Below are 13,560 nucleotides of genomic sequence, written 5' to 3'. Positions count from 1 at the left end.
GTTAAGTAGAGTGTATTGAACTATGAGTTAGTGGACAACTGTTGAACTCATCTCACTGAATGAGAATATTTAAATAATTTGTTACTAAGAAATTCAGTAAGATTGTATCCTGTTGAAGTTCTGAAAGCGAACAGTTGCAGTTTAGAATGTATATTTCCAAAAACTGACTCACTAGCCTGTCATGATTAGATTTTTAGTATGTGTTAGTCTAGACTAGCTCACAAAGTTTTCTGTAAAAACCAACGATTATAGAAGCACTTTAATAATGTAGCTAGAGGCCGGCATGCTACAGATATCGGTATGACAACTTGTACAAAACAACTACATTATTACATAGGTTTACTGGTATTTTGTTTTTCAGTTTTACGTGTTAATAATGGCTGAAGTATTCTTGATATAATTTTATGATGTTTGGTAACGTAATAATCGATCTCATTGTTGCTTTAATATTATCAGTAACTTGGATATGAAGCCCAACCCAGTAGTTATACTGATTTTTAGTTAACTCCTACCCATTTTATCCAAAAATCTTGGAAATATCATTCTTAATTAGAAATTTATGTCCACATAAATCAGTTCCGCACTCAGAGACCTGATCTTTTAGCTACCTGACTGAATGTTTTAATTACTTCATAGAGCAATCTATCAGATTTATCTGTTTGATTAGTTCCACTTAATACTTCAACATGAAATGATGTAACCAGTTAGGTAAATCAATTCGGAAACATTATCCACATTGGTGAATTTTAATCTGTTTAATGTAATAATAATGACAGCATGCCAATTGATGATTACTTTTTAAATATGCATAAACTCATTTATATCAGTGTGAAATAAAGTAAGAATCTAATTTACATATTCGTGTTTTAGCTTGTAATTTTTTTTATCGGAATAATCTTACTACAATATACCAGAAAAGATGTAAGTAAAACTTCAAAATTCATAGATTAGGTGGATCTGTAAGGGATTATGAACCTTCAGAGATTAGCATTTCAAATGATATCAATTAAATAAGTTAGTTTAAACAAACAAAAAGATTAGATCATTTTAGCTGATGGACAATATTAACAAATCATTTTTTTAATGCTCAGTATAATAAAAATTTACAATTCATTGACTTGACTGAGTTTGTTGGTCATACGTAGATTCGCTTAGCAGCGTTATAAACGACAGTAGTGCTGTAAAAAATAATTTACTGATGTAAAAAATATAAAGTATCATACTTCAGTCCAAAGAATACCAACAGAATATTCATGACACTTAATGTTTTACGTTATTGATGAGTCCCAAACAAGAAGTAATTAGATGTCTAGTTTACATTACTTTTAAGTTCATTATTAATCACTATCAGTCGATAATGAAAATAATCTAGAACTAAATCAAACGACTTCTAAAATATTTCACTCACATATAATGAATAGTATTATCAAAAACCAAGCATACTTACTTACGCCTGTCACAACTCGTGGAGGACGTAGGCCACAAACTATCATTCTCCATGCAACTCAGTCCTGAACTATCAATCCCAGTTGCTATTCATCATTTTGATGTTTACTTCCAATTCCCGACGCAGTGTACTGTCTCTGTAGTCCTCACATTTACTCAGATATCATTTCTTTGGAATCTTGATGAGGTGTCCTTCTTTCCAGTCCATCGGCACCTGTTCCTCCTCTCAAATCTTTTTGAATAGAAGTTAAAGCATGTTTGTAGTTACTTCGATGTCTGACTTCAGTGCTTCAGCTGGTATGTTGTCGGGTCCTGCTGCTTTCCCGCTCTTGATTTGTCTGATGGCCATCCTGATTTCTTCCGTCGTTGGTGGATTGACATCCATAGGAAGATCTGTGTGTGCTGCTTCGATGTCCGCTGGATTCGTTGGAGCCGGCCTATTCAGGAGTTCCTCCAAATAATCTACCCATCTGTTCCGCTGTTGTTGAATTTCAGTGATTGGCCTGCCTTCCTTGTCTTTGACCGGTCTCTCTGGTTTACTATATTTCCCCGAAAGTTTCTTCGTCGTGTCATATGGTCGTTTAATATTTCCTCCTCTGGAAGATTTTTGCACTGTTGTTGCTAAGCCTTGCACATATTTCTGCTTGTCAGATCTAATGCTCTTCTTCACTTGCTTGTTTGCTTCTATGTATTCAACTTGTGTTCAGACTTTCTCTGCTGGTGTTCGGCTGTTGTTAATTGCTGTCTTCTTGTTCTTCCTTCCTTTGATCTTGTCTAGTGTTTCTATAGAGATGTATTCCTTATAATGATGCTTGTTGAGACCCAGAACCTCCTGACACGTTCAAGTTAATGCTTCTTTGATCCCTTTCCAAATGTCCTCCATAGTAGTTTCTTCTTTCTTCAGCAGATCTTGTGAGGCTTGTAACCTGTTGTTGAGAGCTATCTTGAATTGATTGAGTTTATCAGTATCTCGAAGGAAGGCTGTATTGAACCTTTGTGATGTTGTTTGTCCAGTTGTCCAGTGCTTCTTTAGTTTCAGTTTTGTCTTGGTAACCACAATCAGGTGGTGACCTGAAGCTATCTCAGCTCCTCTCTTGTTTCTCACGTCTTCTGTTGTCCTTCGGAATTTTTTATTGATGCAGATATGATCTATCTGGTTCTGTATATTGTGGTCCGGTGAGATCCATGTAGCTTTTTGTATGTGTTTGTGTGGAAATATTGTGCCACATATGACCAATTTGTTGAATGCACACAGATTTGCAAATCTTTCCCCATTTTCGTTTCTCTCTCCCAGTCAATCCATGTCGTCCCATGATCTTTTCATATTCGGTGTTGTTTATTCTGACTTTGGCGTTTAGATCTCGCATCAGAATGATGATGTCCTTTCTTGGGAACTTCTCTATGATTGGTTGCAGCCTCTCATAGAATTTGTATTTATTGTTGTGGTTGCTATCATTGGTGGGTGTATAACATTGGATAACATTCGTTGTGATCCCCTCCTTCTTTATTTTTAATGATACTTTAATGATTCTGGATCTGTGAGATTCCCATCCTATAAGTATTTTACATGCTTCAGAGCAACTCCTTGAGTGTGTGGAGCATTTTCGTTTTCGTGACCAGAGTACAACAGCATCTCCGAATCTAACCTTTTCTGTCCATCTAGGGTCCAATGGGTTTCACTGATTCAGATCACCGTCAAGTTATATCTCCTCATTTGCGTAGTTATTTGATTCATCCTCCGTCCTCCCAAGCTAACTTTCGCTTATTCAAGTAATTTGTAGAGACTCATCTTATTTAAAGATAATTTTCGTCATAGGTTGATATTAGATCAAGAGTCATTTAAATATGGCAAACATTCTTTTCGTACTAGTTTCGATTTCCACTAATGGCATGCACCTTGAAATTTCAGTTCGTCATAAAATTATAGAAGTTGAAGATACAAACCACAAGCTTAAATTCATTTATGTAGAGACATTATGGTAGTAGTTTGTAGTGGCTGTGTTTCGTTGATCAATCACCCTCGTAACCGTTGACATATAATCTTCAAAGGTGTTTGAAATCAGAAGGCAAAGAGAAGTAGCGACTACAGTTTTATTAGCAGATAACTCAGACCACAAAGCAGAGAGGCAACTGAGTCAGCGAATAGAAAGAGTAGAGAAGTGTGTGGGTTTAAATGTACATATATGTGGAGATGGATGAATCATCGAATCATTCAAGCAGCTAATGATAAAGCTAGCAGAATGAATATATGCGTAGGCGGTAAGCAATGTTCAACCATACATATTTCATACAAGCACAACAATAATAAAGGTACAATAAGTTGTTATAGTACGGATGACTCTGTTCGCTGAATAATTTAACAAAAGGTCTTAACCGAAGTGAATGAGAACAAACTCAATTGCACGTGAGTTGCTATAAGTTCAGTCAGTCAGTCATAGGCAATGTAAAACACAGCAAATGTGTACATCGGTTCAAGCTGTGACATGACATTGGGACAGTGAAATAAAATTATCAGGGCAAATACCAGAGTAGTCAAGGTAGTAACACTATTAGTGGTAATAAAAAAGATTAAGAATCGAGGATACGACTCGAAAACAAAATGTGGGTTGGTGGAGTGAAATTAGAGAAAAATCTACCAAGTAATTTGGAAACTTAGGATCTAAAGAGCAATAAAGAGTGAATGCACCTGTGCCATAGCGAACTATTTCGATCCATATCACCTGAAGTTTTCAATCAATGGTTACGATAACCACACGAACCTCAACCAGATAATTAGCACCTAACTGAGTGGCTCATCTAAACAGTCACTGTATTCGTGGACTGATGCCATATTTTGGCTTATGCTCTTCTAGCTTTCTTCCAACCTACTCCTACATCAGTCATCATCAACCATCTCGGTTGACAAAGGTTCACTACCTTGTCAGTTTATCTCCCATTCTTTCCTAGTACTGTGTCTAGTCTCATAATTGCTGACTCGACAGTCCCAAAATATACGAGCAGTGCTTCGAATACACCCATGACTCAATACCAACAACATAAAATTATCCTCAATTCTTAATGACGATATTGTCTATTCATAAAGTAGAACGGAGAAAAACGCTGCTCAGTAAGCTCGTTCGTTGGTTGCCAGACGGATATCTCGCCTACACCATAAGTAACGTTAGTAGGGCTTCTAAATTCGTGCTCAGACTTCGACCCATAAACTTATGGATCTACAGAATCGAATGCTGCCTCAAGGTCGAAAAACACGCCCGTGTTTGGGAGTTCGCAGATGTTTCGCCTTAGCTACCCACTTCTGCTCATGATCATATCATAGGTCTCCTTTCAGTCTATATTTAAGTTGGCTCTTCATCGTGTTCGGTGTCTGGTAAGATGAGTTTCCAAGTATCTATCAGTTCCGTAGGCACTATTGTAGTCCACTGATTCTTATTCTTTTGGTTACGGTCACTCGTGGATGTCATTGCCTTTTTAACAGTTGTTTGAATGTCGTGCCAACGCACATTGAGATTAACGTCTCTATGGGGATTAACTAACTGATCTTCTAGTTGTTTCTGAAATATACCCTTAACATTTTTGTCGTTAGGTTGAAGTCTAAGCGGTCTTCTTTCTGTGGACGCAGATCATGATCAGTATAGACATTCCCCAGAATAAACAGTAATCTTTTGTCAAGCTTATCTAGCGATGACTGATGGTAATGTGGTCGGTTGTGCGGGTCACCATGTTAGACGACATCTCTGTTATATCCAAACGAAGAATAAGTGAATGGTAACTGTTAGGAGTTAATTATGGAATATTATTACATATATTCTTATTGAATAATTGTTACGTAACCAGATTATTTATATATTCGTATTCCTTTTGTTATAAGCTTTCATTTGACTTATTGGTTACTGTTATACGGCTCACCATTCTTAACTTATTCCCAATTTATTAGTTACAGTGTCCCACGCTTACAGCCACTTTTAGCCTTGATCTTGTATATTTATTATTTTTCATTTTATGGTGTGATACGGTTTGGTCTACTTATGTATAAACTACGTATGTCTGAAATATACGATTCAGACAACGGAGGCTGGTATTCGTGTTCTGGAATGAGGCGGACTGGGTTAGGCAAGGAGCTTACCGTACAGAGGACCAATAAGGACTCAGAGTTGACCTAAGGCTGCCAGTGTTGTTTGATGGTTCATTGGTTTAACACAGGGACAATGTCATAGAAATCGTTGTTCTGATTGGCGATTTGTTACGTGATAGTTAACGGGCCATTGGACCTAATCATTATTCCTTAAAGTTAATTCTTGCTAAGAATGGATGGTTGTCTGAGTGTATATGTAGCAGAATGTTTATTTTCTCTGTTCGTTGAGCTGGAACACTGTAAGATCCCCTAACTGACTTTCACTTTGATTAAAACCACCTAACTGGATGTTAAAATCCCCTGCTAGAATTGTAACCTCTGAGTGTTTGAATTTTGTAGGAAGAGAGAAATTTTCTTGTAAAGTTTATGCTTTGCTTCATTCGAACTGCAATTGGTAGGAACGCAAGAAGAGACGACAAAGAGGCCACTGAATGTCTTATTATCTTACCTTACCCCCCCCCCTCGTCGGACGATGCACAAGTGACTGTCTGTTAGAATCCAGTACAGGAAAACTTCCTCTGCTTTAAACGTATTACTATATTTTCACCAGCAAGACCATGAGATGTGACAGTTAACTTTATATATATATATATATATATATATATATATATATATATATATATATATATATATATATATATATATATATATATATATATATATAGGGTAAATTGCACCAGTTCTATGTATTGAGTAGGCGAGGTCAATTGAATGACTACACCTGGATCTTGTATGCATGTTTCGGAGACAGTATTAATCGATGGCTCAGAATTCTGGAGTCATAGCTATGGAGGCTGATTTGTCTATTTAAAATCGGTCTCAAACAGTGAAAGCTGCAACATTTAGTTTGGAGAACGGTTTAAAGATACAAGGAATAAAATCTCGTGAACCCGAATAATTAGCATTGGTGGTGCATGGGGGTAAAGTTATGGGAAAAGCGTTGATAGTGAAGATAGAGTGAATGTTAAGAAGTGACGAATGGGGTGTGACCGTAGACTAGAAGATCTATAGTCCTGTTAGGGGTGTAAGGATATACTTCATTTCCATTCGATAATATTGTAGGAGGGTTTTCCTTCCTGAGAGACCTAAAATAGAAACTACTTTGCTAGTGGTCGTACTGACCTAGATGTCTATTTTCTCTGTTCGTTGAGCTGGAACACTGTAAGATGTGCCTACAAACCTTAAGATTGGGGGAGGTCACACGCAACTTTTCCGTGAGAAGTTTGTAATGTATTAGCTCTGTGCTTAGGAAGGATTTACTTCAAGAGATGGAAATCCGTGAACTTAGGTGAGATGTGACATTATCAGGGGTAAGTTTTTCCGACTCCTTGCTTTTTTTGTGAGAAGGTAACATTTCTGTTGATACTGATTGAATAAAACACCTTACTGCCGTAACACTTCAGTACGAATTTACCCACCGACCATGAGTTTGCTACTTTATTAGTCTTACCGTTCCTCAACAGACTCGTATAGCATGGTATAACCTAAAGGAACAATTGTTTGAACCAACATTGCTCGATATGGTTATCAAGACAGCCAAGCCCCACCACTGCGTAGGGTAATGGCTAGGATTAGTAGTAGTGGTAGCTATAATTATTACTTTTATTATTAATTTTATTGTTAATCAAAGCTTGACAACAAATCATCAACGTAAAAAAAGTCGAACTAGCTGAAAGAAAAGCCTTGATCAGTTATAACTTACAAGAAAGAATATTACCCAACATTAGTCATTTATGCATATTCCTTTATACACGCATAAATCAAAGTATTTAACCAATCAAGGCAGTTTATTAGTCAGTGATAACAATGGAATAGGTTACATAAATAAACATAATAAGTAAAAAGTACAAATTGATAGTGTGATGATAGGTGTACTAGTTGTTATGATATTACCGATGCTTTGAATCCATGTTTCATGTTGGTAAATAGGTCAACAGCTTGGAAAATTGTAGACACTGAAATAACCTTCTTTGAAAATGATCAGATTATGCAATAAGAAGATAAATGGATAGTGAAACGTGTATTTGAAAAAATGTTATTTCAGTGTCTACAATTTTCCAAGCTGTTGACCTATTTACCAACATGAAATATGGATTCAAAGCATCGGTAATATCATAACAACTAGTACACCTGTCATCACACTATCAATTTGTACTTTTTACTTATTATGTTTATTTATGTAATCTATTCCATTGTTATTCCTTTTTTCTTAAACAGGTGATCTGTTAATGATAAAGATGTCAGCATTTATTTGTGACTTTTTTCACACTTTGCCTTATTTAAAGAATGCCTAACATGAAGAAGCAATTCAAAACACATTTCACCAGAAAATTAATTATGTCACAAAGATGTACATTCTAATGATTAAAACTCAATATCACATACAAACTACCGGTCAATTAAGCAGTAAGTTAGCAAGCTACACTGGAAATACAATCGACAGGATTTCTTGCTTTCTATTGACTAATTAGCAATATTAATCAGCTCTCATAGAAAGTCCTTTAAGGATTTATAGTTACTTTCCACAATCTAACTGATTAAGTTTTTCTGTTAATATCAACAAGCACAATAAATGTAGTACAGTAGTGAACGAGAACACAAGTGGGGATAACCGCATGTGTTTGAATACAAAATTACAAAATCTCTTAGTAAAATCCGTGAACTATACAGAGAATACTTCATTTGCAAAATATTAGTTAATCGTTTCAGATTTTGTTATTCCTTCGTTTCCACATCAATCATTCTCTGTTCTCGTCCTCTTTCCTTCGATCTTCTTAACGTTCTACAGTTAAACACTTCACTTTTGATCGATAATATATACTACTTATATCTAATGACATTAGTAGTACACATCATAGTACTACGCTACAATATTCAATTGAAGTCAGCTGTTTATATTGTTGATAATTTAAAACAATGTTTTCTAGAACTTTTAATGAATTTTATTTTTATTTAAAAATGTTAACTGGTGTTTATCTATTGATAATTGATCAATATGAACTGATTATAAAAATAGTAATAATAATCATTAACAATTTTGTTTTAATCATGAATTTACAAAAAGTACTTTAATAGTACACTGAATCATTAACGATACTGGCGTTATTTCTATTCAATAAAGTTAATTGTTAATTATATTTGATTATATTTACGTAATTGATAAACGATTTATCAGAAATCTGTGTTACAATGTATAAACAAACCATTAGTTAAGTGAAAAATATAAACTAATCACTTGACAAACTATTTAAGTTCTATAATCAATTTAGATATAATAATAGTAATAATAATAATGATAATTGAAAGGATAGTTCGTTAAATCTATTGTTAATATCAATTGTATATGGCATGAAAGATAAATTAAACATTTTGAGATAGTGGAGAAATTGATTCAATTTATCAACCAATCACGAAAATTATACACAAATATAGGAACACAAATCAAACCAATGTGAGATACAACCAAAACAAAGAAGTAAACAATGACTGGTTTAAGGTCAACAAGAACCAATCAACATCTAGATCTAGAGGATAGGTTGTGAACCACATGTGGAGAATTTAGAACACTTCACTTCTATCTGAAGTTTCTGTTGATGATATCGTTCAGAAGAATGATGAAAGCTCCACGACCAAACTATCCAGCTCATAGAACAAAACTCCATCAAAATAAACTAAACATGTTTTTCTACAAACTACACAGTGAAGTATAAAAGTTGCCTTAGGCACAGGATTAATTTGTCAACAAGCGAGACTGTCAAGATAGATACTGCCTAATCGTTTACGATGTTTAACAGTTTATTTGTGTCAATATTATATATACATATATATAATCATGTTATTTTATGACATAGGAAAAACCTCTTTTGCTGAGAAGCTATTTTGTCTTTCAATATCTATTCAGTTGGTGGTTACGTCAGTATAATTCGGTCTCGTAAGCAGTTATCAGTTGGATAAATCGTATTGTTGCATAATGTCAGTCGATTAGATTATTTTATTCATAAATATAGTAATTCCTAAACGTTCGTTCATTAAATCATAAAACCTTATTCATCAACAAATACACTACCAACCTAATTATATTTGTAGAGTTATTTAGAGAAAAACTTTCTTTAGCAATATTCTTGTTTTTCTATATAATGTGAATAAATCTTAGTGAGACCATGTCCAGAAAAATATATGCCAAATCTAATTTAACAGAAACATTATATATATACTTTTATTACACTGTTTGAGCCCCATAAATATCTTCACACATGCTACAAAGAGATACTGAGAAACCGATTTGATGGACACTATCACGCCGTATGTAATTAATTAAAAAGCTTAATATTAGTTTTTGAAGCCATATATACCTCATAGAAAAGGACTCAATGTAGGTAATCGAATTCCCTAACCCACTGATTATTCTCGAATTATTTACATTGGATGTATGGTGAGAACAGGTAGCTAATGAAAGATATTGACGCTCCTATAAACTTATTTACACTGTTTGAAATTAGGCGGCTGGAGTCAGAGGCTATAGGAAGTTAGGTTTCCTATAAGTCAGTACACGTTAGCAAAGTGTACTTCTAGTCTTGGAAGAAGTGATGCACCATTCGGAATCTGGACTTTCGCCATAGTCAGACATTACTACCTATCTCACGTAGAATTAGAGTGTTTATACGTGATTTGTTGAGTCAGTGTTAACAATTGTCATTGAGTAAAAATTAGTTTTAATTGTATGCTCTCGAAAAAATTGACGGACCTTAATTATTTTTCCACAAATTACACCTGGGACGGCATAACCACTTAGAAATGAGTTTCGGTAAACAGACTATCAAATGTAATTATGAACTTAGAGAGTGCTGACTAGAGACAAGTCGTACTAAACAGCCACAAAAGTAGGTATTGTAAGTAAAATACCACCGTTAGTAAAATCTGATTAGGAAAAGTTCGTACCAATGGATCACTGAAGATATTACTTCAGCGTTTCCATTCATTTGAATAAGGAATAGGAGCGTTACTATCTATCTCGTTTTGACATAACACGTACATACCAGCAGGATCGAAACTTTTGGATTGGTTCGATATGGGACCAATTCGGAAGTCACAGAACAACAAATATGGGTGACTAATAAATACTCCTAAACGACCTATAGTTACTCGCAAATCTGCTCTTCACTACCTACAAAACCCTGCACTACATGTCCTTAGAAAAATCCGCAATGCATCGGTTACCTGGTGCATGTTTATTTGACGACGAACCACCCAGATTTCAGATAGCAGACCTTCGACTTAGGAGCGAAACTCATGAATCAATATCTGCAAATAACCTTCCGTGTTATAGCTTATGTAAATTGGTGATGAAAACACTATAGTTAATTCTTAAACTTAACGTTCAACTGGAAATTCTGATCCTGACACCTCACACTAATTTATAACCCCATTAAGTACGTAGAGATTGTCAGAGTTATTATAGTGTCGCTAAGAACTCATCCATAAAGTCTCACGAAGTTGAACTGTCAAAAACTGATTTCGGCGAAACGAGCGCAACCACTCCATGGACCACCTGACAGGCACCCCGAACACAATCATAATCGAAGTGCCGAACTATGGTTCAAGTATGGATCATTATCCCATCAGCCAAGACTTAAAGCAGTTAAGAGAACAGGTCAGGAATGCCAGCGGTGCGGAAGTCCGACCCACATCTATTTTATTTACGCACATAAGCACTGGCCCAAGTAAGCACCAAGTGTATATACGCCTACCTTTGTAATCCGACATGAGTAGGGCCCCTGGTGAGCAGGGACATGTAACTACCTATTACTGAATACACTGGCTAGCATCACAAAGCGAACGAATATCACAAAACTGCCAGAAACTAAATGTTTACAAAGAGCCAACCAATTATACACTCAAACATTGCTTGTTCGTTGGTGAGGACGTAAACGAGCCAACCCACCAGACATCACGACTTGCGATGTCTCATAGACCTATGATAGAGCTAACTGAAAAAAACACCATAGCATCCAAAACACATTCAGATAGCATCAAGAACAAAACAGGCCATGAGTCACGAAAAATCTTTATTCTGTGATATTACTTATACCATTTGTACAGACTAGTAAAGTCAGATTAAAAACATTTACGGTGAACAATACTTGGACCAGATTCATCATATTCCTGTTTGGAAATCCACATCTGTTGGAATGTTGATAATGAGGCCAAAATAGAACCACCAATCCATACAGAGTACTTCCTCTCAGGTGGTGCAACTATCTTAATCTTCATAGTGCTGGGGGCTAGAGCGCTAATCTCCTTTTGCATGCGGTCAGCAATACCAGGATACATTGTACTTCCACCTGACAATACTGTGTTGGAATAGAGATCTTTACGGATATCTACATCACACTTCATGATGGAGTTGTAAGTGGTCTCATGAATTCCTGATGCTTCCATTCCCAAGAAGCTAGGTTGGAAGACAGCTTCTGGACATCTGAATCGTTCATTACCAATGGTGATAACTTGACCATCTGGAAGTTCGTAACTCTTCTCCAAAGCAGAACTCGATGCTGCAGTACCCATCTCCTGCTCAAAATCCAAAGCAACATAACAAAGTTTCTCCTTTATATCTCGGACAATTTCACGTTCAGCAGTAGTAGTAAAACTGTAACCTCTCTCAGTCAGGATCTTCATCATATAGTCAGTAAGATCTCTACCAGCAAGATCCAAACGCAAAATGGCATGGGGCAATGCATAACCTTCGTAAATTGGAACCGTGTGGGTCACACCATCACCTGAGTCCAACACGATACCAGTTGTACGACCAGATGCATACAGTGACAACACCGCCTGAATAGCAACATACATAGCTGGGACATTAAAAGTCTCAAACATGATCTGTGTCATCTTCTCACGATTCGCTTTCGGGTTCAATGGAGCTTCTGTCAACAACACTGGGTGTTCTTCTGGAGCCACTCGCAACTCGTTGTAGAATGTATGGTGCCATATCTTCTCCATATCATCCCAGTTAGTCACAATACCATGTTCAATCGGGTACTTTAGAGTCAGGATACCACGTTTCGATTGAGCCTCATCTCCTACATAACTGTCTTTCTGACCCATTCCCACCATCACTCCTTGATGTCTAGGTCTTCCAACAATGGAGGGGAACACGGCTCTGGGAGCGTCATCTCCGGCGAAGCCAGCTTTGCACATACCAGATCCATTATCAATAACAAGGGCAGCAACGTCCTCATCCCCCATCTTTGTAGAGTGAATGAATGAATGAATGAATGAGAATAGATACCGTAGTAGATAGTTTTACTGTTATATAAATCCAATCATTACCTTATATGGTCAGATCTATGTCTATTATTTGAAAACCAATCCGTTCTCAATAGTCAAAGCCAATCGCGTTTGTAAATTTCATATATCCATATTTGGTTAAACAATCATAATTTTTAGTGGTAGTGACCAATTAGGTTTCTGTCTGTCTTGCTCACTGAAGTGCGAAATAAATTTTATTGATTTTTTCAGCCCAGTTTGGCCGTCCGTGAATTTTTCTACCCCGAGTAAGGTCATGTGGTTCATGCGGAACCGGTGCAGTTCTGTTGACCTTTACTGACTGAGTCAGAGTGTAGGTCAATCACAAATGTCCACTTGGTACTTTTGGTGTCTTAGGCATGATTTTTCTTATTTTTTAGTTGACCATAACTAGCTCTAGCTGACACAACACTTAGTTTTCATATGATAATAAACTCTATTTTTGCTCATTTTCAAATTCAAAAAGTTACGTATAAAAAATAAAGCAGACATTTGCTGACTTAAAAAAACCCAGTGTTAACGGTTTAATAAAATAAATAACGGTGATCTTGAGCCAAATGAAAATCCCTGAAGATTGGTTAGGAATAGTTACAAATCATCAACTGCTGTTGTGTTTTGGAATTTTTTGAAACAATATAGTGAATCACATATCATGTGATTCTGAACTTACCATAAAA

General features: G+C 36.0%; 1 protein-coding gene across 1 annotated transcript; it reads right to left on the bottom strand.

Annotated features, from left to right (window-relative positions):
* Window positions 1-11,626: 11,626 nt before the first annotated feature.
* On the bottom strand, window positions 11,627-12,905 carry ACTIN1_1 (Actin-1). Its single transcript, XM_012938052.3, has 2 exons — window positions 12,867-12,905; window positions 11,627-12,823 (listed from the first exon to the last, which is right to left on the bottom strand). The coding sequence occupies exon 2, from the start codon at window positions 12,773-12,775 to the stop codon at window positions 11,693-11,695; it is 1,083 nt and encodes a 360-aa protein (XP_012793506.3). The 5' UTR covers window positions 12,776-12,823; window positions 12,867-12,905; the 3' UTR covers window positions 11,627-11,692.
* Between the last annotated feature and the right edge of the window lie 655 nt (window positions 12,906-13,560).

The sequence above is a fragment of the Schistosoma haematobium genome, chromosome 6 (genome assembly GCF_000699445.3).
Source record: "Schistosoma haematobium chromosome 6, whole genome shotgun sequence".
Lineage (NCBI taxonomy): Eukaryota > Metazoa > Platyhelminthes > Trematoda > Strigeidida > Schistosomatidae > Schistosoma > Schistosoma haematobium.
The sequence above is the reverse complement of the archived record's forward strand: the minus strand, read 5'-3'. Positions and strand labels throughout refer to the sequence as shown.

Bases quoted from the DNA above. Each gene is read 5' to 3' on its own strand.
- ACTIN1_1 (XM_012938052.3), bottom strand. From the start codon at position 12,775: ATGTGCAAAGCTGGCTTCGCCGGAGATGACGCTCCCAGAGCCGTGTTC.